The sequence below is a fragment of the Cryptomeria japonica genome, chromosome 5 (assembly GCF_030272615.1).
Source record: "Cryptomeria japonica chromosome 5, Sugi_1.0, whole genome shotgun sequence".
NCBI classification, from domain to species: Eukaryota; Viridiplantae; Streptophyta; class Pinopsida; order Cupressales; family Cupressaceae; genus Cryptomeria; species Cryptomeria japonica.
Genome location: NC_081409.1, coordinates 131,529,165 through 131,556,430, shown reverse-complemented (window position 1 = coordinate 131,556,430; position 27,266 = coordinate 131,529,165). Strand labels below are relative to the sequence as shown.

Here is a 27,266-nt window from a genome sequence, read left to right as displayed (position 1 = left end):
CAAAGCAAGCTGTTGTTCTTATTGATATTAAAAATAAGAAACCTAACAACAGGTGAAATCTAATGCAAATTACTGATGTTCAGATTTAATTCACGAATGGCTCCTGTGGAGAAAAGGCACCCTTCTTTTCTGTGGATGCAAGTGTGAGTAGGCAGGGATGTTAATAGTTAGTTTAGGATAATGACATTAGTAAAGATGACATTAATAATCACAGTTTCAACTTTCATTATAAAGATCTAAACAAACAACTTGATGGCCTGCAATGCTAAATGTATAAAAATTGAATGCAACTCCTGCCTAATAGGAGTCTAGAGCAACATTTCAACCCTTCCCCTCGTTTGAGAAGTACTGCTATGCCCTCTCCTTCAAGTATTGCACCAGCAATGACATAAATATTCAATTTTCCAAACCATCAAATGTCATTTTGCTTCTTCTGGTCAAATATATGATCATGAAGGATGTATGATTACAAATTGCAAGAAACATCACTGTATGTTACATGATTCAAGACTGAAGAACAAACTCTATTGCCAGATAATATTCAAAACCAAAATGGATGAAACATTTAGACAATGGAAATTGTTTGCTCAAGGTAGCTATTTCAGAGATCAAGAATCCTGCAACAATGATTGGAACTTCAATGCAAGGCCAATGCCCCAAAATCCAGGTATTCCTAAGATCTCTGTAATGTTGTAGTCTTGAAGCTTTCTTGTTTGTGGTCTTTGATGAATCACAATACGTTTCAAAGCTCACATCTTGATGATATGCAATAGCTACAATATAAGTAAACCTGTAATTAGCCACACGTCAAGGTAATAGGCCAAAAGATGGCCCTAGAATACAGTGGTCAGCAAAATCCTAGATATCTCATAAAATATTGTAAACTGTTTTCATTAATTCCTCTAGCACATCAAAGTGACCTGAAATTTTCTCAGTCAGAACATGTTCATTAAAAAGTCAATAATCTCATTTGAAATACCTTTTGATGCTTGCAAAGCGATGAAACCTAAATGATCTTCATGCAAATGCCTGGCAAACGATCAAAGGGATGCATTATTAAATTCTTCAACACAAACTATATAAAAGATTTGCATCAAAGATGCATATATCTCATCTCTGAAAACATTTGTGTTCATCTTGTAGCTACTTTCAGCACTTTGCAATTCACATTGTAAAGCCAAAAATTGGAGTTACATTCCATGAAATTGAAGACACAACAGAGCTGCTACAGGCCTGCATTTTAATATAACAATATTGGGTATAAAAAATAGCATTTTGCCTATAAGAACAAACGCATTGTCATCTACAGAGACATGACAATGCATCCAGAAAAAAAGGGACTCTATTACCTCAAACGATAGATGCAAATCTATGCATAAAAATCAGAATAGTCAACATGACATTAGTGATCCTCTTCTTCAGTCCCAGGACAGTTTGAAAGCAATGCATCCACAGATTCATACTGCATAAAAGTTCAAAACAAGAAGCAAAAAAGGTGAGAATGGATTTGCAAATAAACCATTCAAAACTAGAATTGTACGTCCTGCACTCCTGTGAAAATTCTACAAGTTGAAAGAGAGTTTTCTTGACTAAAGAAGTGTAGTAAATGCAAGTCATGAAAGAGATCACTTGCCTGACAACCACAGTACAAGCAATAATGGAATTCAGTCCTCAATCTGTCTAATACTTCTTGCAATTCCTGTAGATCGAATCACAAGTGAAGAAATAATAATGAGTTCATGTCACAAGCAAAACATATTTAAAAACCCAAACAGATTTAATGCTCATTTAAAGTTTAAACCTTCAGACTTCAAACCTAAATATTTAGCATGGTCTGATGTTAGATAGGTTTTTCTTACATCTAAACATGTGTAAAGGCATGTCTATTAGCAATGAACATAATGTGATCTAGAAATTATGACTTTTGTTTCAGGCCTATTTTAGTCAGTTAGAAAGGCGTTAACCTTAGGAAAAAGTTATTGTGCCTGGATTGTTGAGGACACGTTTCTTAACAATTCACTAAACGAGTAGCCTTGAGACTAGAACCATCCTTGTAATCCATTTATTAAGTTACAAGGCTCACCAGAATTTGGTTTCAGTTAGAATCCAATAGTCAATAATGTGATAAGTCCAAATGCTATTGGTATAGACGATGATTGATTATTATTACTATGAAACAGCATCCAAACTAAGAGCTGCTGTAAAACAACAGATAAACAAACGTAAATGAGTAAAACAAAATGTCACTGAATTTCACATTTACAGGCAACGAGTGACATGCTGGAATCATCCAACAAATACCTGAGTATTCTCAGCTCCTATTGGACTCGAACATCCCAGTAAATATTTGCACAAAGCAAATAGACTAGCTGGTGTTAGCATTATCTGATAGTCAGATTGGGCCATAATAATATTTCTTTTCTTTTCACCTATATATGTCATGGAAAAAGAAACCTGGACCAGATGCTGTCTTTACATGCCTTCTTAGGACAGGATTGTTTTCGTAACCATGTCAAAAAGCAGATGGAATCCACTTTTTTCTCAATTGCAAAACTTGAAATAAAAATATTCATCTAATAATTAATTGAATAAAAAAAGTTACCTGCGCAGTTACTTTCTCCTCTTCCTCTTCCTCTTCTACAGTATCTTCAGCATCCTGCTCACTCTCGTATCCCTTCCCATACTTAGCCTCCTCCAGCTGAGACAGTGCAGCTTTGGCTTTCTTATAATTCGTCACTATTTTTTTGCATCGCCATAACAAATTGTTTCTCTCTTCAAACTCTGACATCATCTTTATCTCATTCAGTTTCCTCTTCTGAGCAATCCTCTCCATTTCCTTGGCCTTCTCAATCTGCTTCTCTTTCACCATGTTGTCTAGTCCAAGACCGGTCCTTGATCTCTTGATGTCAATCTTGACTGGCTCAATCATCCCCTGCCCATTCTTTCCAAGAGCAACACCCGGGCTATAACCCATTTGCTGAAGCATTTTAAAGCCAATGTTTGTTGAAGGTATGGCAGAATTGAACCCCCTTTTGAGCTGTTCAAATTCCTTCTTCTGTTGGTCCTCTTTCGTGAGCTTTCTCCTTTCCTTCCGTTTTAACTTTCCTTTGTAGCCTATATTCTCACTTTCTTTTTCTTTCTGCACTCATCGCGCATGAAGCTAATCAGAATTAGGCTAGTTCCAACATAATAAAATTAAGTTTAAGTTAAATTTCAACACCATACCAGATCATTTACGGAATTCAATGTTAAGACAAGTTTATAAAATGAGCAGTTAGCATACAAACGCAATTATCTTAACAAACTGGGTTCTAGAATTAATAGTCTGAAAAGGGCAATATTTGTATGAATTTTTGTTCTTGAAATGTTCTTAATGCGTTGGAGAGAAACAATTAAAACCCGTTACAGAGCCTAGAGAAAAAGACACACCCATATGACTAAAAACACTCCCCAAAAAAGGAACAAATCTGGAATCCATCATAACTTAGCGCCCTCTAGGGGAAGAGACTGAATTATGCTATTACCAAAATTATTTAAGTTTTGAAGAATTTTATAAATGCACTGGATATGCGAGACACGTCCATTAAAATGCTCTGGTAAATGGACAAACTCGCATAATTTAAAAATAAAATAAAAAAATACAAAGGTAGGGTTTAATTTTACCGCTTGCAGCCTGGCGATTTCATCGGGCGGAAGGAATTGAGACAAATCACCCATGTAACCATCGTCCGCTTCATCTCCCTGCATTTTTTTCTCAGAGAGAAAAAATCATCAAACCTGCCAGTTTGGAGACCAGCGAGTATCCATAGACATGTGAGCACAGATGCAATAATTTAAATGTTCGAAGTGTTTATGCTCCCTGTTAAATAGTAGAAGATGTAAACTAAAAATGAAAATTAAAATAACGTAGGGCATAGCAAGGTAAGGGTTAAAAGAGCATACCTAGCCCCTTCCATTTTTATTAAAGATTTTTTTTAAGATAATGTAATTGTTAGAGATATCATGTATTAGTTAATAATTATTTATTTAATTATTAGTTTATTATATTCTATGTTTAAGTTAAATTTAGGTATTTAATAATATGATAGGTATTAAATACACATTATCTCTTTAGAATTTCTTTATGGTTGCACACCTTTAGGGTTGCTAATTTCCTTTTATAAGGATTATATTGTACTTTTTTATTGATTGATTCTTTTTCTGAATGATATTTTTCTTCTTCAGAGTCATTATTGTTTTTTGCCTTCATTCTTCTCTTCTGACAGGAATTTTGGTTGCAGATATTCTTGGGATCTCTAAAGTTGTATTTTCTCAACTTCAAGTTTTTTCAAAGTTTTTTTTTTTATTATTATTATTTGGATCCGGGGTGCTTCTTTAATTTTGGACTCAAATGGATCTCACCATTGAGCTCAAAACACCCAAAAACCCCACATTTTTATATAAAATTTGTCCCATTTGGACAACTTTGGCTTTGACAAATATTTTTATTTTTGCCCTTATTTGGCACGTTTTTCGAGAAAAAATCAAAAAAAATATTTTGGGTAGTTTTATGGCTTACCCAGGCCGAATGCACCAAAATTTGTTAAAAAACCTTTTAAAAAAAAAAGAGGTTTTGTTTTTTTTTCAAAAAAAAAGCACATTTGGTAGGGGCCCAGGCGGCCTCTTCAAGGTCGTATGTGGACCCGGCCCCACCCGTGCCCCGTGCCCTTGGCCGTTGTCACCCTCCCAACAGTCACCTATTGCCCTCCCGGTAGCCGTCTGCTACTCCCGCCCGTCGTCCACGACCTAGGGCCACCACCTGCTACCGTTGCTGCTCCCGCCTGCCGTCCACGGTCGCCACCTGCGACCCCCGCTCGTCTGCCACCGGCCACCGTTGTTGTCGACCCCTCATGGGCCCTACCTTATTTTTCCGGTGGTCGACATATTTTTTCCAGCAAGGGGGATTTTTTCAGGCGACCTATTTTTTTCGGCAGGCAGAGAATATTCCGCTAACATTAGCATGACGTCATGCTGACATCAACAGTACAGACAACTTTGCATGGCCCCTGAGACCCTCTTTGTGCCCTAAAAGAGGGTTTTTTTTCTTATAGACATATCTTGGGCATACGATATCGTTTTTGGGCAAACGAGATATCATTGGAAAACAAGTTTTGTCTACTTTACAATTTTGTGGGTTTCATCACCTGATTTTTCTGCTGATACATTCTATAGCCATTTGAAGTTAGAGATGATGTTTTCAGTCTCGAGCTCATATCTTTTCGCCAGTTTCTCTGTTTTTCGCGATTCTAGCAACATTGGGACTGTGTTTCAGAGCTCTTCACAACCATCTATGCATTTTTTCAAGATTTTAGTCTAGCTACATTTTATTAAGTTTTTTGTGCTTTCACACTATGGTGAATTACTTGGACATTTGAGCTCCTGAAAACTTCTCGTTTGAGTGGGATGACTTGTTGTTGGTTGTTCTTCATGTATTTCCAACCTTTTGTCTTCTTTGAGCATTGTACACATCATTTGGTAAGCATTTTCTTTTTTGCAAACACACCGAGATAAAGTGTCACTATGTCTTGCACATCTTGTGCCTTATTGTACTTGCACTCCATTATAAAGTGTCATGGGGGGGTTTGATGTTTGTCATCTACCTTTGTCAAGTGATTGTTTCTTCCATGACATTAGCCTCATGATGTGTGTCAAGTGAGTGTTCCTTCCACGACACTAGCCTTTATAAGTGTTTGTACTTTTTGTTGCACTCTGGATGTTCCTGGTTCTTCGTCATACAGTTTTTCTTGGCATTCAATTTCAGTGTACCTGTCACCTCTCCCTTGTCAGCATTATGGGGGGGTTTCTCTTGTTGGTTGTTGGTTCTAATGCTTCATTGGTTTGTTGGAGTACACTCTTTCATTCCTATTTTTTGGAGGCAACCTTCCATCTTTGATTGATCAGCTCTTTAGACTTTGGTGTTTTTGCCATATGTATCTTCGAGTTCAGTTATTTGTCTTTGTTTGCCATTTGATTCAAGTAGTGTTATTTGAGGGAACTCATGCAAATTGTAGTCTTCTCTACCTGATCATCTTCTATTTTAGTGGAGGTTCTTCAAATCGACAGTTATTCTTCGACAATGTTTGCAGGTTCTTCATGCTTCAGTGATTCTTCTGCTCTTCTTTTGTTCCTATCTTTTTAGAACATTCTTGTTTGGAAGCTTCTTCAGTCACTTGTATTTCATCTCTTTTTGGAGTAGAGTTTTTTCCCACGTGGTTTTCTCTATTTCTTCACTTTACAGAGATCTTTTGTATTTGGGTACCTCATCAGGCTTTGTTGTCGGGACCCAAATTTGTCTTCATCATGTAGTTGTATTTTGCTTCATGCATTTAGTTTTTTAGCTACTCCCCAAGTTCATCTTAAAGGGGGGTGTTAGAGTTATCATGTATTAACTAATAATTATTTATTTAATTATTAGTCTATTATACTCTACACTTAAGCTAAACTTAGACATTTAATAATATGGTAGGTATTTAATACACATTATCCCTTTAGGGTTTCTTTAGGGTTGCTAATTTCCTTTTATAAGGATCGTATTGTACTTTTTTATTGATTGATTCCCTCTCTGAATGATAATGTTCTTCTTCAGAGCCATTATTGTTTTTTGCCTCCATTCTTCTCTTGTGACATATATTTTGCTTGCAAGTGTTCTTGGGATCTCTGAAGTTGTATTTTCTCAACTTCTTCAGTAATACTAAATAGTGTATAGAGATTTCTTTTGATTCATTCTCTAATGTAATGCTAAATGGTGTATAGGGGAAGAGCACCACTTACATTCATTTTCTAATAATCGATCATTCCTTGCACACCCAACATTTCAATTATTAACTTAAAAAAAATCAAAAAACAAACAAGTAAAAGTTCATTAATAAATTACACATGTACCAATAGCTACTCATTTTTTAGCTTATTTGGATCATAATTGGCCCATATGTGCACCTTTATAGGTACCCATAGCACATGACTATTGGGGTATTTGTACATAAATATTGGCGATTTTAAGTGCATGGTTATTGGGGCGTCTTTAAGTAGGTATCAGACAACACTTTGAAAATTGTACTTTTTGACTCTTGCGCGCATAATAAATCCCACAACGTGCATTGTTACTACCCAAAAGACAAAACAATAACTATAAGTAGTTAAGTCGCATGCAGATACTGTTGACTTCTTTTTTGTGTTAGTTGTCCTTGATGTCAAAACTATTGTTTGGTTGGCACTTTGGTGATTGGCACATTGATCTTGGCATATGGTATATTCAGTTTTGGCATTCTTATCTCATTCTTTGGCATTTAGTGTTTTGTTCATGAATGACATTATGATGTTGATTTACTTTCAGATTTACATTGTTGTGGTACTGATCTCGTTGGCTCCATGTGTAGACAGAAAGCTATCATGTTCATAGAGTAATGGTGTTGATCTTCACAGGCGATATCATTCATATGTTTGGTCACTGTATTGATTTGATACTAATAACAAGTTGGTACTCATTTTGCATGATTGGCTTTTAGTTTTACTTGGTTCTATGGTGAGACATACAGGTGAGGAAATTTCAGTGTAAAGGTATATCTTAATATTGTTTATATGACTTCCACTGACATATCATTTACATTTGGTATAAAGGGCAGATTGTTGACACAATACATATATTTTGTTTGAGCTTACTTGACAATGCTAACACTGAGCATATTGTACACTTTTTCATAAGTGTTATCGGGTCCATTGATTTTACATGACAACATTTTATTGTTCTCAAAGTGCATTTCACATAGCACTTAGCCAACCATATTATATGGTATTAGGGTCAAATTAAATGTATTAGTGTCGACTTATATGTTGACATTGGACAGTGCATTATCATATGATATCAGGTTCACTTGTTGTTGGCATCAGATTATATTGTTTGCATGTGTTACATGAACTTTGATAGCGAAAGTGATATATTATACTTTGGCAGCGACATTGTGAACTTGGTGACTTGGATAGTCAAACGATAGAATGATGACTACTTTGACAGTACATGTGGGCAATGATTTGGCACTTGAGTAAAGCATTATGATGTCAGTGGTTTTGAATTTCAATATCATTATGTTTTTGTTCATGAATTGAAATGTTTATACATTTTCATTGAGGGCTCAGTGGTAAAGGAAAATAGGGCAAAGTTTTGTTGTATTTTTCATTTCACATTACAAACTTGAACCTTGGCCGCCATGACGAAAAGACAGTTACAGGTTCGAGGAGTTTGGTTGAGAATCTTGGCTCGAATGTGAAGTATGATGGACTATGAGCTATGGAGAATTGGTTGGTGGACTTCGCTTGAGCTGGAAGCGGAGGTACATCTAGAGGATTTCATGGGATTTTGTTTTGGTTTTAGACCACCATGAAGGTAATATCTGAACATTCTTATTTTTTTTCAAAGTGAAAAACAAAGGTGAAAAAGGAAAGCAAAAATTTGTTCTTTCAGTTTTTCGAATAGGTTATTTTTGTAGAGATTTGATTTGGTTCATTGGATTGTAAAAATAAAGGAAATAACTTTTGTTGGGCAGTAAAAATGAAGAATCTATTTTCTAGTTTTTTTGGAAAATTTCAAAAAGAAAAGAAAATGATTCTTGTGCAACTGTATTTTCAGTTTCAGTTTGAAACCCTAACTCAAGGGTTTGCTTAAAGAGTTTATTTTTTCAATAAGGGTTTCAGTTTTGGTCACATTGTATAAATGCATGGCTATAAGCCATTATTTTGTTCCAAATTTGTTTTTTAAAGACAAAAAACTAGAGTTTGCAAAATCTGTGAAAAGTGTTCTGAAGAGTATATCTTTGTGATGCATAAATAGATGTACTAAGATTGTATTATCTCTAATTTTACACAAAGAATGCTTGCAAGTTGCGGAAGATTTTTAATCCGGTATTGGCATAAACAAAACATATTGTAATGGGCTTTAAAACAAATTATTCTAATGTATACTATTAAGATGTTGTGATTGCAAAAGAAAATTGCAGTTACATGACCTTGATAGTATACATTATTTATTGAGAAACATTGAAAAGGGTTGGTGCTCCTGTGAAGTTGGTGCTTTAGAAACTGGTGTTGAGTTGTTGCTCCACCATTGTAACAGAGTTGGTGCTCTTTGGATTAATAAAAGAGAATTTTTACGAGTGGTTTTTAATACCCCATGATGGTTTTTCCACTCAGGAAATCATTGTGTTATGTGATGTTATTTGTCTTTCATGTTGTTACACATTAATGTGTTAATTTGTTCAAAAGGACCAAAAGTTCATCTGTTCAAATCTGTCATTCAAAGTTCAATGTATGAATGCTAAAGAAATTTGTCATAGAGCAAGTTAAACCTGCATTTTGTGATTTTGAAGTTCTGTTTCAAAAAGCATAACAAGATTGTTCATTCAGCATTAATTGAACAATGTCATATCATGATTTTAATATGAGTTGTTGATGTCATTCAAGTTGCATATTTTTCTACTAAGTTTCAGTATTCACTTTGTATAAACAAATCACTCTCATTTGTTTAAGACCAACAATTTAAATCTGCATTTCAAGTCAAAAATTTAAATGTATACATTACTTTGATTCACCCCCCCTTCTCAGAGTAATTCCACTTCCAATAGATACAACCAAAAAAAATATTTAAAATCCAATATTTTGTTTAGAATTTGTGGGTGCACGAAGTTAGCTATAACGGCTACTGGTGTGCTTCCCCTAATGAGTAAGAATCATCTCGAGTCTTTGCTTTTGAGGTTTGTATTTAGTTTTCAAATATTTAGTTTTTTTAGTTTTATTCAAGATAATAATTATATTTTAAATTTGATTTAAGATTGTTTATATGGTATTGATTTTTTTAAATCTAACTTTACTATTGAATTTAAGGTGAATTGTTTGTTGTTTTGAGCATGAAATATTAAAATTTATATATTAGGATGTTATGTAAAATGTAGATTTATATCAGTCATTAATACATCATTTGATCAAATAGTGTATTGTATCAACATATATAGTCACAAAGATAGAGTAACAAAGGAATAAGAAGCGAAAACTTAGTGTAAAGTTTAAGACAGGCCACAATAAGAGTTTCAAGGTTGTAGATACAAGATTTAATCAAAACAAAGTAAAACTCAATTTTCAATTTGTTGGGATGTAATAGTCATAAATCTAATCATGGAAGTTAGAGTTGGATCATAGATCGCATGCTAGAACAAATTATCCACATGTTAAAATTTGTCAACTCTATCAATTTAGCATTTATTTGTTTATATATATTGATACTATTTCAAGACTTGGCTATATTGTCTAGGTTAATCACTATTAATCTAGATATTGGAAAAGAGTTTATTTCTTTTCATTTTGGTGAATTATTTTTATCTTACACCCCTAAGATTTGTCTTTAGGGTTTGATTTTTTTTATTTTATTTTCATTATTGAGTTTTCTAATTTTTAAATCATATATGAGTCTTCTTTTGATCTTTACTACCTTTTAGGGGTTTGTCTTTTAATTGTATTCCAAGGCCTCGTCATTGTCTTGATTTCCTAGATTAAACCTTACTATATCTCCAATTCGCACTCAATGATCCTTCCTCAAGATGAAAAGAGTGAAAAATGATATCAATCATAGAATATTGTATACCTTAGTCTAAATATAAAGAAGGAGATTGAGGATTCATGAAAAAAGAGGGTCGAGTGTAGAAAATGGAAGTATTGAGAGAGAGAGAGAGAGAGAGAGAGAGAGAGAGAGAGAGAGAGAGAGAGATGATGATGATGGGTGAATATGTGAAACCAATTATTAAATATATAAAGAAGATGATGATGGGTGGAGACGTGAAAATAATTATCAAATATATTTTTCAATTTTGGGCTCTCTTTTTTCTCATGTCTCCCATCATTCCTTCTCCTTTATAAATATTATGCTCTATAATTCATCAATACAAAATCTATACACATTTTTTCTACTTACTTTACTAGAGAAGAAGCCTTTGATCATGATGCCCATGACAAACAAATAGATAAGCAATATATATGGCTTTCAATGCATAAAATGCTTTTTTTAGATGTTCCAAATTAGGAAAATGTCTAATTTTTTCTTTTCTATTGAATTTCATTTTCTATATTGGACCCTTTTTTCATGCCTCTTCTCATCTACTTCCTTTTTTGTTAAGATTTTGGTATGCAATCTAGCTCAATTTTCACTTTCCTCATTGTAATATTTGGGATTAATAAGTGTTGAAGAAACACACATACTTATACTAAGAGGGGTGAATCAGTATAAGACCAACTTTTTAATTTATAAACTTTAGTGTTCACAAAATAACAATCAAAGCATCTACACAAATTACATCTAATAATTTAGAGCACAAGATGCAGACCCAATTTACATGGAGACCTTTGCAAAAGAAAACCATGAAAAAATATTGCTTAGATTGGAAGCTTCTTACAATATTTGTAGGCGCCAACCCACAAGATACACCAATCCCCTTCACTAAGCACCAACTCAATAAGAGACACCAATCTGTTTGAATAAGATGCATCAACCTTACTTTATCTTAGAATGGAAGGCACCAACCTTTGAACATATGAATATATGCAAACTTCTGATATGAAATATCTTCACAACAAAATGCTCTTAAGGTCTCTTCCAGATTTTCCTATGATCTTCAACAATATAATAGGTCTGCAATAATCTAACTTAGAATCTACTCATATCCTTCAACAATCTCTAGTCATAAAGTCTAAAATAAATAGCCTATAAGGTGAAATAAAATCTTCACATATCATCCTTAAATATGCTCTAAGGTTTGCTCAAATATGCCTTAAAATGGGAATGATATTCAATGAAAAAATTGATAAAAATAAAATCTAGTAGACCTCTTATTTATACATCCTCAAGCACCTTTTCAACCAAGAGTTGCATCCTCTCATAACAAGCCAACCAACAACAAGGAATATGTGTTTCTTGAAATTTACTTACCTTGCCCAAAGTGGGTGTCCAATCCTAAGAGGGTCGATCAAGCAAATTAATTTTTATTTAACTCAAAAACATTCCCCATAAATGGGCACTCAAACCAAAGAAGGTTGGCCCTCTTGTGAGATAGATATCATATTATATTTGACATGTAATTCTCCTAGGGTCGACGAAGATGAAGGAACATGGGTCGGCCCTCTAAAAAAAATATTTTATTTATTTTGTTTGCATAAAATGGCAAAACAATTCATCCATGAATGTTGCTTATTTATCATTGTTTCCTTTATAATATTGCATTAGTTTTTATCTTCGCTCCTTATTTAAAGCATCTTTTCTCCTTAATTCTTACTAATGGTCACTTCTAATAACTGTCATAATCGCTATCCTTTGACATAAATGACAATATTCCAATAATCTCCCCCTTTGTCATTGATGGAAACCATACAAAAAAAATCCTGAGTGCAATTGGATCATATAACTCCGCCTTTCTCTACTTCTCCCCCTTTGACATCAATGGAAAAGGGTATCCAAGGCTGATTAAGATAATCAATAGCTCCCCCTGAACACATGCTTCTCTTGAAAAACTTAGTGAATGGAGGAGAGTGAAATCAATCTCAATTTCTCCCTTAGGTACTCAAAAGTCTCCTTTGGAAGAGGCTTCATGAAAATGCTTATGATGTGTTCCTTTGTAGCAACATACTCCAACTTTACTTGTTGATCAAGTACTTGTTCTCTCAAAAAATAATATTTAATTGGAATATGCTTCATCCTAGAGTGCATAATTAGGTTCTTTAATATGATGATAACACTTGTATTATCGCAAAATATGGACATAGGATGCAAGCTTTATATCTTTCAAAGTCTATTTCAACCATAAAACCTATGTGCAACAAGTTGTTGCTACAATATATTTCACCTTTGTTATAGTTACAGAAACTGGGGCCTATTTCTTACTCAACAAGATACAATATTGTTACCAAGGAAAAATTATCCTCCACTTGTACTTTTTTTGTCATCAAGACTCCCATTCCAATTTGCATCTATATACATTACAAAGGTGAATTTTTCATCTCTTGGATACCACAATCCAAAATCCATAGTCCCTTTCAAATATTTTAATATTCTTTTGACTGCATTGACATGGGTTTCCTTTGGAGTTGCCTAAACTTGCACCACTAAACCAAATACTTGCATAGTATCAGGCCTTGTAGTTTTTAGATATAGCAAGCTTTCAATCATAGATCTATACATAGTCTAATTTATTGCAAGAGATTCATAATCTTTACTCAATCTACAACTAATAATCATAGAATTACTTATAAATTAAAATCCTCTATCTTGAACTTCTTGAACATCTCTTTAATATACTTGACAAAGATATTTTTAAACCAAGAAAGAAAGATAAATCACAGAGCATTGACATCTCAAATTCCCTCTACATGTTAGAGGTGAAGTCTTTGCACATTCCCTCACTATCTCCTCCAAATATTATATCATCCACATAGACCACAATAATCAATAGGTGATTGCCTTCATTTTTTATGTAGAGATCGTTGTCCACAATTCCTCTATTGAAACCTTATTGCTGAAGATACTTGTCTAACCTTGAATACCAAGCCATCGAGATTTTCTTTAGTCCGTAAAGTGCCTTCTTTAGTATGCAAACATAATCCTCATTCTCTAATAGAATGAAACCTTTAGGTTGTTCAATTTATGTTCCATCTTCTATATTTCCATTTAGGAAGGCTAATGTAACATCCATTTGATATCCCCATGGCTTCCATACGAGCAAGATGAGAAAGTACTTCTTTGAAGCCAACTCCTTCAACTTGAGTGTATCCCTTGCATACCAATGTTGCCTTGTTCCTTACAACTTGGTCATACTCATTTAGTTTGTTTCTAAAAGCCCACTTAATGCTAATCAAATTTTTTTCCCTAGGTCTTGGGACAAGTTCCCAAGTTTCATTTTTCTCGATGTGATCCAATTCCTCTTCCATAGCCTTGATACATTGCTTGTCGTCACTTGCTTTTGAAAAGTTATTTAGTTCAACTCTGAAAAGAAAACACAAGTTTGCATGTTTTGAAGTATCGACAAGTCTTCTTATTGTTTGAATTTGTGTCTTTATATCCAATAATCAAATCTTCAGGATGGTTCATTTGAACAAATGTAAATGGTTTCTTGGGTGGATCTTTTGATGGATTCTTTAAATTTCTTTTCTCAACTTCCCTAGTTTCAATTTCTTCATCTATTTCTTTTTCGCAACTTTATTCCTCTTAATAAAAAATTTCTTGTACTATCTATTTTGATGTCTTTATTCATCAAATATCACATTGCACTTTCAACAACTTTGGGCAACCTTTTGTTATAACATTTGTAAGCCTTACTGTTTGTGGAATATCCAAGGAATATACCTTCATCACTTCTAGAATCAAATTTATCAAAATCTTCCTATTCTCTTTTTATATAGCATTTTCTTTCGAAAATCTTGAAATACTTTACTGATGTAGGCCTTCCCTTCCAAAGTTCATATGGAGTTTTGTTGGTGTTTACCCTGATTTTTGCTCAATTTAAAATGTAGATAATTGTAATAAACTACTTCTCTCCAAAAATTATCGGATATTTTGGATTCATTTAGCATAGCTGTATCCATTCCTTGAGTTGTTTAATTCTTCCTCTCAACTACTCCATTTTGTTGTGGAGTTCTTGAGACTGGATATTGTCTTTTTATCCCATATTGTTCACAGGATTCCTCAAATTCATTTGAGGTGAATTTTCCTCCTCTATCAGATCTAAGTCATTTGATCTTTGACCTTGTTTCATTTTCTACTAAGGCTCTAAATACCTTAAATTTATCAAAGGCTTCACATTTCTCTTTAAGAAAATCTACCCAAGTAATCTTAGAATAATCTTAAATCAACACCATAAATAACTCTCACCTTGCAAGATTTTTGTTCATGTTGGTCTACACAAATCAGTGTGAACAAGTTCCAAAGGCTTTGACATAGAATACTCCTTAGCTTTGAAGCTTGTCCTTGTTTGTTTAATATATTGATATTGTTTACAAATAATCTTTGAAGGCTTTGTTATCTTTGGCATGTACCTTACAATTGGATTTTTGTTGATCTTCTCAATGTTATCAAATTTTAGGTGTCCCATCCTCCTATCCCACAACTAATTGTCATCTTCTTGCCCCATATAGGATTTTTCACTTTTAACTTCATTAAGGATGTAGAGATTATCATCTGTTCTATAAGCATTGGCTATCAACTTTCAATTTTTTATGATTTTACATCCTCTAGAATAAAATATGAAGGTGTGCTATTGGTCACACATTTGACTCACACATAGGATATTATGCTTCAACTCTTCAACATATAGGATATCCTTAATTTATGAGTACATATTGCATCATCACATGAAGTAATGTCAAATCATCACTATAGAGTATAACAACACAATGTATAAATGGAGAAGATTTAGGCCATCGTTCCCATAAAGATCACAATACAATAAGAATATAATCATTGAAGTCTTTGGCATCCACTAACCTCACAGTTATCTGCAAATCCATGAGACAAGAACATTGAAAGGAAGCTTAGGTGCAGAAAATGCTTCCTAATACTAATCTAGTGGGGGAGATAGTGCAAATTTTCTTTACAAATCTTACTATTACAAAAATAGAAACAAATTCGTGAGGAAATAATGAGCATGCATAACGATTAAATACCAAATAACACAAGATACATCATGGGGAAAACTCTTTTGGGAGAAAAACCCCACACTCCTAAAGAGAAATACTTTGTATTACTAAAACAATAGTTACAATACAATAGCAGCACACTACTTCTTCGATAAGAGTCTTCAACAATCAATCCAACAACACTTCGAATCGATTTCAACAACATAACACTTCACATACAAAACATTACATGATTAATACTCTCCAAGGCTATCGTATATAGATAAATACAACAAAGAAGGAAGCTTCTAGATGAAGCAAGAAGATGGGGTCATGCAAAATGTTTGGCCCTATTTTTCAACCATCAAAAAGCATGCAAATGACACATGCACGTCTCCAAAAAACTGATCCCATTTAAACCTCCTAAGTTAGGCACCCAAAATTTACTATTTTGAGGTATGATGGATGCTCTTAAGCATCTTATAGTTATCATAAGAATATGTCATAACTTACAACACTTACAACTATAAGAGAATCTGTCATAACTGACTTTTATTAGCTGATTCTCTTACAACATGTCATAACCCAACTTCAGGACCCACCTTCTCCATGCAAAGGTATCTCTCACCACTTGTCCATTTTCTCATAGAATCTGTCATATGTTGTCATATGTAAGTGTGTCGTAGAATCTTGTCATAAAATTATCATAACATCACACTTGTCAAGATCCTGAAAGTGGAACACCTACCTCCAAATGTGCAACATATGTGTCCTACAGTCATCACCAAGTAGGATGCCACCAAGATTTTGGGTCTCACTAGATGACTAGACATTTGTAGGAAAATAATTAATTAAACTAATAAATAAATATGAAAAATAAATGTAAGAATCAATGTTAGGACTTGCAAAGGTTGAGACACCTTAATCCCAACATTATCCCATTTGTTGAGGACCTTTCAAATAGCCCATACATCAAATGCAGGAGGTTGTGAGGCCCATAGAATTAGAACACCATCTGAACTTCTCTATGCTCACCAGTTTTGTCAATGCATCTATAACATTTGTCAAAGTGTCAACTTTCTCCAACTTTACCTTCCCATCCTCTACCATATCTCAAACAAAATGAAACTAAACATGAATGTTTTTTTTTTCTGGCATACAAAGTCTAACTATCATAACAGGTAGTAATCAATCATGCATCAAACCCAATGTCTAAACACAACCATCTAAGACAAATGGCTTCCTTGTAAGTATGAGTAGTTGTCATATACTCTTCTTTTGTCATGGACAAACAAACTACAGTTTGTCGCTTACTCATCCAACTAATAGCAAAGCCATATATAGTTAAGACATAACCACTACTGGATCTTATGTCGTTAATGTCATCTGCCCAATCTGAATCCACATATCCACAAATACTCACAGAATGTCAAGGTCCAATAGGATAATCATGATAAAGCAAGGAATACTCACAAGTACCCCTCAAATATTTGAATACTCTCTTAACTACATCCCAATGGACCCATCCAGGATTAGCCATATATTGACTTAGGACTCTGAGTGCTTGGGAAATATTTGGTCTAGTATAGACCACAACATACATAATACTACCAACAACACTCACATATGGTACACTACCCATGTCCTCCACCTCAGTAGGATATTTTGGAAAATCCTCCATAGATAACTTTGTTCCCAATGCAATAGGAAGTATCATAGATCCACAAGTTGTCATGTTGAATCTCTCCAACACTGAATTCACATACTTACTCTAGCTCATCCAAATATTTTGGTTAGATTTGTCTCTTATGATCTTTATTCCCAAAATGTACCTAGCTACACTTAAATCTTTAATTTCAAACTATGCTGACAACTAAGACTTCAAGTTAAAAATCAAATGTCCATTCCCAAGTAGTAACATAACATCCACGTATAATTCAATAATAAGAATGCAATCATTATCAGTTTTAAAATAAACACAACGATCAGATTTAGACGTCTAAAATCTCAAACTCAACAGATAGGTATCATATTTTTGGTACCACATCCTAGGATATTATTTAAAACCATACAATGACTTTTTCAACTTGCAAACCAAATTTTATTTACCTTCCATCATGAAATCCTTCGGTCATGACATTTAAATCCTTTCTCTAAATTACCATGAAGGAATGATGCCTTCACAACCATTTGCTTGATTTCCCACTCATGAATTGTAACAAGTGATAACAAGAACCGAATAGATGTCAACTTTGCAATAAGAGAGAAAATATCATCATAATCTATTCTCGCAACCTCAAAATACCACTTCGTGAGCAACTGTGTAGTATTCTTCTCCATACTACCAATAGGACCCAACTTCTTCTTGAATACCCATTTGCATCCCATTGGCTTACATCCTTCAAGAAAATGTACCAGATCCAAGTATTGTTCTTCTTCAAAGATTCCATCTCATCATTCATGGCTTCCATCTAGGAATCTGCATCACTCACACCCATAGTCTCTCTAAAAATCCTAGGCTCATCAATGTTAGAAATCAAAGCAAAAATACAACTGGAATCTAACAACAAATAACCAAAACTTTTTGGTAAATAACCAAAACTTTTTGGTGAATAACCATATCTTTTAGGTTGTTGCCTATCATGAGTAGACCCCCTCAAAGGCTAAGGTTGAGGTTCTTCATCTTTTGAACTTTTAGAGCTTCTAGATCTCTCCTCATCATTAGGTCCACCGGGCTCATAGTTCTTCTTTCTCAAGGGTAGAAAGAATCTGAACTACCTCCTTATTCTATTTATCATTTTTCTCTACCTATAGCTCAATAACTTGGAAGGTTTCATCTCTCTAAAAATAACACTTTTGTTGTAGAGAACCTTCTCTGTTACTGGATCCCAAAGCTTGTACCCTTTTACACCAACACCATAGCCAATAAATAAACACTTCATTGCCTTGCTCTCCAAATTAAAACTTTTTTCACTTGGAACATGAGCATAAGCTTCACAACCAAATACTATGAGATGTCTCATCAAAGGCTTCCTTCCTAACCACACCTTCATAGATGTCTTATCAACAAGTGTAGATATAGGAGATCTATTTACTAGATAACAAGCATTTGCTATAGTTTCAACCCAAAAATTTTGTTCAAGGTTAGCACCATATACTCCTAGCCCTCTCCATCAATATCCTATTCATCCTATCTGCAATTCCATTTTGTTGAGGGGTGTATGGATTTTTCTTATGCCTCTCAATCCCATGGTCCTTATAAACCTGTCAAAATCTACTAAGAAAAACTCACCAGCATTGTTAGTCCTCAACTTATTAGTCTTTCTATAAGTCTAATTCTCAACAAGAGCCTTAAACTCCTTAAACCAACTAAAGACTTCACATTTTATTCTGTGAAAATAAAAAAATGTCCTTCTACTATATTCATCAATAAATTTTATGAAATACACAAATTTTAAAATCGAAGGAATATTAATAGAACCAAAAACATCAGAATGTATCAAGTCCAACAACCGAGAATATGTGAGAACTAGAGTAAAACTGAACATTAAGTTTTGTTTACCATAAATGCAATGTTCACAGAAATCAAACTCAAGATTACAATCATCAAGCCCCTTAACAAGGCATTTATTTTTCAGGGTTTTGAGACCCTTCTCACCAAATGTGACCAAGTCTTTGATACCATAATATTTTATTCTCTGTTGAGAGTTTCATGTCCAAAGCATTGGCACCCTTAGGTACCTAGAAAACATGGCCATTAGATGAACCAATAGTCCTCTTCACAACTCAATTTGATAGTGAGGATGAAGAGTTTAGAGCCCTCTTCTTTAACTTCACATAAGCACTATTACATTGTATAGTGCATGCATCCAACTTATATAAGGTTCCTTCTAAAAACCCTTAGCAAGAACCATAGGTCCTCTAGTCATCTTGCATCTACCTTGCGTGAAAAAAACCTACACGCCCACATCACTTAACTTACTTACAAAGAGTAGATTATATGCCAAACCTGAGATGTGCATAACACCATTTATCCCCTTCACTCTACCATCAAAGAATCTAATCTTGAATCTTCCACGACCAATAACCTTCAGATGTGAGTCATCACCAAGATACACATTCCCACCATCATATTCTTCATACTTTGAAAACCAACCTCGATGTGAGGCATGTGAAAATATGCACCCAAATATATCAACCACACATCTTTTGATTCATGTATTGCCAAGACTATGACAAATTCTTCTCAATCATCTGGAGATGATTTATTTGAATTTGATTATGAGGGTCTCTTCTTCTTCCTTTTATCCTCCTTACATTCTTTTCAAAACTGATCATTTTTTGCATTTCCAATATTTTTCCTTGGAATTTCTAGGAGACTTAGATCTCCCATGGGATTTGGATCTTCCTCTTTCATCTTTCTTATCCTTCTTCTTTCCTTTCTCTTTCAATCTACCAAGAACTACAAGAGCCCCCTTAGACTCAAAATCTTCATTTGTGTTCATTCATCTTGAACTTGGTGGTTGTATTCCCAATAGACATAACAAGACGGTCCCATGAGTTAGGCAAAGAACATAATAGAAGCATGCAATGATCCTCCTCCTCAATTTTGTCACCAACAAAACCCAACTAAGCAACAATCATGTTGAATGCATCGAGATGATCAACAATAGATCCTTCATCTTCCATGTTCAAGGAATACATCTTCTTTCTCAATAAAATCTTGTTTACTAGGGATTTAGCTTGATAAACATCTACAGGCTTCTTCCAAAGATCTTTCACAACCTTTTGTTCATTGGCATTCAACATAATAGAGTCTGCTAAATATAGCCTTATGAGATTGTTAGCTTTTTGATCCATTATATCCCAAGAATCTTGACTCATAGTTTAAGGTTTTGTTCCAGATATTGCAACCTATAGATCTATATCCATGAGCATATCCTCCATTTTCAACTTCCAAAGTTTCAAGTTGTTGCCATTAAATTTCTCCATATCAACTTTTACAAATATGCTTGCCATTTTCTTCTCACAACAAGATTTTGAAAATATTCTATAAAATCTCCCACTCAAACTGAGATCAATACAAAAAACTAGCTACCCAACAATGGAACCAAAACTAGCCAAGCTCTAATACCAACTTAAAGAAAGCTAGGTGCAAAAAATGCTTCCCAACGTTGATCTAATGGGGGAGATAGTGCAAATTTTCTTTACAAATCTTATTGTTGTAGAAATAGAAACACAATCACAATGAGATAATGAACATGCTTAAAGATTATACCAAATAATAAAAGATATATGAGGAGAAAATCCTTTTGAGAGAAAACCCCCACACCACAAAAGCACAATACTTTGTATTACTAAAACAACAGTTACAATACAATAGCAACACATTGCTTATTTAATATTATTCTTCAATAATCAGTCTAACAATACTGAACTAATTTTGGCAGCATAACACTTCACCTATAAAAAATTATAAAACTAATACTCTCCAAGGCTACCTTATATAGAGATATACAACAAAGAAGGAAGCTTCTAGATGAAGCAAGAAGATGAGGTAATGCAAAACATTTGGCCCTACTATTACATGCTATTATTACAAGAATTTATTGAGAATAATACACATACTAGAAAAAACAGAGAGAAATAATGCGTCTCTATTTGATCTCATCTTCTTGAATATGAGTTTCTATCTAAGATAGCCGTTGGAATAAAGAAAATTAATTTTGATAAGATTAACGAAAATACTTCGGTACTGTTCTAAAAATGCATTGATCAAAAGAGTTATTTATCGAACCTTTTGTTTTAAGGATTTATTTATGTTTTTGGAGGTTACCAATTTTCCTTATTAAAACTTGTAATCTCATCGACAGTAATTAAAAAGTGCCACATAGTGGTCATACTTGTCTTTTTAGTTTTATAATAATAAAAAATTTGTTGAGAGGTAGGTTAGATAATAATTTGAGATAATATATTCTTGCAATAGTATAATAGAGAGTTCACATAATTATAACATAGTTATAACATTACAATAATATCTATAACTAATTCAAACCTTAATTCTAACCTTAACATAATTTGTACCCTAGCCCAAATTTTTAACCTAATTCTAACTCTAAATCTAACATTAAATACAACCCTAATCCTATTTTTTTAATTTTAACCCTAGTTCCGGATCTAACTCTAAGCCTAAATTTAATCTTAAGTTAGAAATAAATTGAACTTAATTTTAACCCTTATTCTAACATCAACTTTTATTATAAACCTAATTTTAATCCTAATCATTTTTATAATTATTTTATAATTATAATAATAAATAAGAATTAAGATTAAAGTTATAATATAATTAAGAATTATAAATTAAGTTATAATCATTTATTTAAATTATAATTATAAAATTGATAATAATAATCTTAATTTCAATTAATAATTATTTAATAAAAAATTTAATGTAATTATTAATAATAGATTTATTATTATTATATTTTGGGTAATTTTATTATAAATAAATTATTCATAATTAATATATTAATCTTTATATACTATTTTAGACTATATTATTACATTATATAGATTTAATATTATATGATAAGGATATATAATATTATATTTCATCTATGTTATAAAAAAAATTAGATTATAATTAAATATGCTAATAATATTGGTCAATAATATGCACAATATTAAATTATTTATTCACTCCTTAATATGAAACCTTAATCACAAACTTTCTTATATTCTAATAATTTATATATTTAACCTTACTAATATATTATTATATATAATTTTACTATTCATTGATTATATATAATTAACATGATTAATTTTGATTTTCTTTTATTATCAAAAATGTATTTAATCCTAATATAATAATTTTAATTATATTATTATATATATAGAATTAAATATATTAATAATATTTATAACATTAAAACTATTTATTCATCTTTTAACTAATATTTAATTTAATTATATACTACATAGAAAATATATATTTATATTATCAAATTTTATGAGGATAACTAAATCTTTAAAAGATTAGAAGATTTAGATAAAACATTTAAATAATTTGAAGAAAAAATTAAAACATACTAAACATTATTTTAATGACATAAAAATTTGCCTTAAAAAAATCATGTAGAATGTGGATCCGGGAAATTTGGTAATAAGATGCAATTCATTTGAGCCAATTAGATTCAAGAAAAATAATTTCTGTAATTTGAAAACTAAAAAATCTTGCATCTTAACTATTTAAAATTTTTAAAAAAGAATCGAATGAAAAAATTCATAAATATGATTGGTAGAAAAGTAATTGAATAATCACGAGTTAATGAAAATAAGGTGCAACGGATTGCAATAGTACTAGCCTAATGACAAGTACTAATAACTACCTCAAACTGAATCCTTAAACGATGGAAGCATTATATAAAGTAGTCGATGGTTGTGTGGAGTGAGCTACAATGGGACTATGACTTAGAGTTATAGAAATAAACAAAGACTCGGGGATCGTGAATGTTAAAGATAATTGAGTGAAACTTAGAGTTCTTGAAATATCATGTATTTATTCTAGACATGTGCAAAAGATTGTAATACAACAAATGAAGAATTGTTAAAAGGAACATGTGAGGAAGAAAGTGTTGTGTAAATGAGGTGTTGTTGATTGAGTTTCTTTTCAAGTATAAGTCTTGTATATATTCATTTTGTGTTTGATAATTCTTTTTGTTAAAATAATTGCACACTCATGGGGCTTTGACAAAGACAATATTGCAGTTTCAATCTTTAGATTATATCCTGTAACATTTGACAGTATTGTGGAAGGTTTTATTTGTAGATTTCTCTGACCGTTAGTGCAACATTCCTCAGGACATTCAAATACACAAAAATTGCTTTCAAAATTGCCTATTTATTTTGTGTGGCAAAAACTGCTTTAAGATTTTTCTATTCATTTTGTGTTGCATTCAAAATATATAGAGACAATTTTTTATTCATATAGGTCTCTTTGTTGTTAGTACATCTTTCTACTCAAAGATCTTTTGACAATTTAGTTGTGTATTTGATCTTTGAAGCAGTGATTCAATAATATCTTGTAAATATGTTGTACTTGGAGTTGGTACTCTAAGAGTCTTGAGTTGGTGCTTTAGGAATGATGAGTTGGTGCTCAGGTTTTTGAACTGTACTTTGAAAAATTAGTGCTTCGATAAGGGATTTGGTGATTCCTTGGGGTTGGTGCTCGAAAATATTGTAAACTCTTTAAGTGTGAGGTTGAATTAGGACAGTAGATCCTAGTAGCATTTCTTACCATGGTTTTTCCTATTCAGGGTTTGCATATAAATCTTGTGCATTGTCTCTTCATGTGGTCACATCTCTTTCTGGTTTTAGTTTCAATTCCTTTCATTTTTCAAATTTAGAATTGACAATTTATGTTAAAAGTTTAAGTTTATTAAGAATTAATTTTTTTTAACTACTATTGATTCATCCCCTACCCTCTAAGTAGTATAATTGTGTTCTAGATTTGGTATTAGAGCTAATTCTTAAGAAATACCTTATCAGTCTAAGTAGATCTTGGCTATAGAATGCATTGCTAGTTTGGAAGGAGCTTCATCTAATAAGGCACCTTTATTTGATGGTACCAACTATGTTTTTTGGAGTATAAGGATGGAAAGTTATATATCTTCTTTAGGGTTTGATATTTGGATGTTAGTTGTTAATGGTTATATAATGCCATCATATTCCTTAACTGATCTTGTTGAAGAGAGAGATTGTGAAAATAATGCTAAGGCTAAAAATGTAATTCTTTGTGGTTTGTCTAATACTAAGTTTGTTAAGGTGATGCATTGTTAGACAACCAAGGCTTTATGGGATAAGTTAAAGAGCATTTATGAAGGAGACAATAAAGTGAAGCAAGCAAATTTACAAACTTACAAAGCTAAGTTTGAATAATTGAAGATGAAGGAAGAAGAATGAATTGCAAACTATCTCCTTAGATTTGATGAGATAGTAAATGAGATCAAGGGTATTGGAGAAGAATTGAAAGATTTTATGGTTATTGAGAAAGTTATACGATCTCTACCTTTTAGGTATAATGCAAAAAAAATTGACATTGAAGAAGCAAGAGATCTTAGTAAGATTACAATTGATCTTTTGCATGGTATTCTAACTACTTATAAAATGAGGATAATTAGTGGACAAGATGTGAAGCAAGAAGTTGCTTTTAAAGAAACTAAAAAGGCAAAAGAAGAGAGTTTAGAGTCAGATAGTGGCATGGATAAAGAGCTTGCAAACCTGGTAAAGAAACTAAAAAGAGGTTTTGGTAAGCATAAAGGGAAGCTACCCTTCAAGTGCTTCAATTGTGATTAGGCACTTTGTTGCTAAGTGTCGTTATGCCAAGGATGATCAAGACAATGAGGAAAGCTTCAACAAGAAGAATAAGGGCAAATATTCCTACAAACAACAAAATTTCTCAAAGAAGAAAGTTCAAACATAAAGGATAGCAAGGAATCATATGTTGAAACCTTGTTTATGGCAATTGGACCTCATAATGAAGATAAAAGTGATGAAGAGGTTGAAATAAGTCTTGAAGGATAGCTAATGTGTGTGTAGCGTCGTAAATTGTACGCACTTGCTAGGGTGGTACAATTTCACACCTAGTTTAGCACCCACCTTGGTGCATTTTGCATTTTGCATTGCATTACCCCTTTAGCACTTAATTAATTAAATTAATTAGGTCTAAGGTTCTATTTTATCATCTCCCATATCATAAAGTTGGGCCCTTTTCATTAAAGTGTGCCCCTTTCATTTTATTCTTCCAATACATCATTTAATCTAAAACCCTAATTAGGTCCTATTTTGAACTTTAAGGCTTGATTTCAGGGGTCAAAACATCTTGAAATCAGCTGTAACTTCGGGATTCTCTCTAAAATCATCATATCCGATGGCCCTGAAAATTCGGTGAAAAGTTGTTAGGACCATGGCGCCCGAAGAGGACCATGGCGCCTAGAGTGCACACGGTCCCAGACATTCTTCCCGAAATTTTAGGAGCGCGATCCAATCATAAAATAAAGCTTAACCCCAAGAAATTGGCGGGAGATTAAATCTCTAAGTCGGCCTAAAGTGAAATTAAGACCTAGGGTTTCCTATATAAAGACTCTCTTTTCTCAATTGAAAGCATAAGAGACATATAAGGAAGAATCATGAATGGAGACAACAACAACAAGCAACAAGAAGGAAGGCATTGTAGCAAAAGAGAAAGTCTTGTGGGATCTTCAACAACACTCAACATCCATTAATCAAGCATTCAATTTCATTCATCAACTTAGGGCTTTGAAGACACAGAAGAACAATAAGAGATCACCGACTGAAGATTGGCTTGTACCCCTCCCTTGGGGTTGGGTATGGTTTCATGTTGTTTTCATATCTTTGCACAAGCTTCATTACATCCTTTGCACTCATGCTTTAGATCACTTTGCATCTTGATTTAGAGAATTTTACTTTGTCAATTACAAGCAATTAGGGTTTACTTTGTAGATTGCTCTAGTTTGCTTACTTTCATTTTAGGATCTTGCACACACACAAGGTCTGCACACACAACTTTTACTATACAACTTGGCTATTCGTGGAGGTGGAAATCACCAAAGTGAGGGTTTGACTAAGGCAAAACCCTATATAGCCACCTACAACCCTTTTCAGATATAAGTGTAGATTTCTGAATTCGAAAGACGCCGCAAGTTGCAGATCCGATGGAAGCGGACCGAGACAGAACTTCACACCAAATTCCAGCCCAGAAAGCTAGGACAGGGGCATGGGGCGCCCTGGTCCCTGTCCATTTTAGTGAATTTTAGCAGTTTCAGAGGTAGCAGCTTCAGTATTTCAGGCTTCCAGCTTCAGCGGCAGATCTTGCAGAATCAAATCCATTCAAGGTACACATTTACATTTCTCCTCTTATCCTTACAATTGTTCATCATTAAATCTCAATTCTACAATCTTGTGCTCGAAGTTACTAGTTCATACTTACACTTTAGGGTTAATAGTTGAACTTGCATCATTCTATCTATCATTTGCAACAAAGGAATAGAAATCCTAATAGGTAGCCCGTGGCTCTCTCTTCCACAAAAAGAAGTAGCCAATTGTGTGATACCTCTAGGCTCTTTCGTATTCCACAAGTGTGTGATTGAAAGTGAGATTAGGGCATGTTTGATTAGTGTCACTTTTTCCCCTACATAGTGTGCGTTAGAAGAAATAAAGAGGTTGAAGAAATATAACACACAACAAAAAGCTTCAACATTAAAGGAAAGCAAAGACCTAAGGAAGGAACTTGAAGAAAGAAAACAAGATGATCACCAAGCTAGAAGTTTAAATTGAAGAAGGTAAGAAAAGGGAAGAGGTAATACAATCAAAATTTCTATCTAAATCTGAAGAATGTATGGCTTTAGAAGATAAATTAGTGGCTTTACAACATGAAATTGAACAATATAAAGTGAGTTAGATAGAAAAGCAAAAAAATTTAAAAGTGCTAATATGTTGGATGAAATGTTAGCTAATTAGAGGTTTGATAAAAACAAATTTGGATTGGGTCTTCGTAAAGGTCGTAG

General features: G+C 33.2%; 1 protein-coding gene across 2 annotated transcripts; it reads right to left on the bottom strand.

The window, feature by feature from the left end:
- Positions 1-384: 384 nt before the first annotated feature.
- On the bottom strand, positions 385-3,884 carry LOC131076611 (uncharacterized). Of its 2 annotated transcripts, XM_058013881.2 has the most exons (6): positions 3,664-3,884; positions 2,603-3,139; positions 1,634-1,699; positions 1,350-1,462; positions 980-1,029; positions 385-773 (listed from the first exon to the last, which is right to left on the bottom strand). In XM_058013881.2, exons 1-4 carry the CDS (start codon positions 3,745-3,747, stop codon positions 1,403-1,405), a joined length of 747 nt encoding a protein of 248 aa, XP_057869864.2. In that variant the 5' UTR covers positions 3,748-3,884; the 3' UTR covers positions 385-773; positions 980-1,029; positions 1,350-1,402. The 2 variants fall into 2 exon arrangements, with proteins under 2 accessions (XP_057869864.2, XP_057869865.2); XM_058013882.2 differs by lacking the exons at positions 385-773; positions 980-1,029 and adding an exon at positions 1,036-1,233.
- Positions 3,885-27,266: the final 23,382 nt, after the last annotated feature.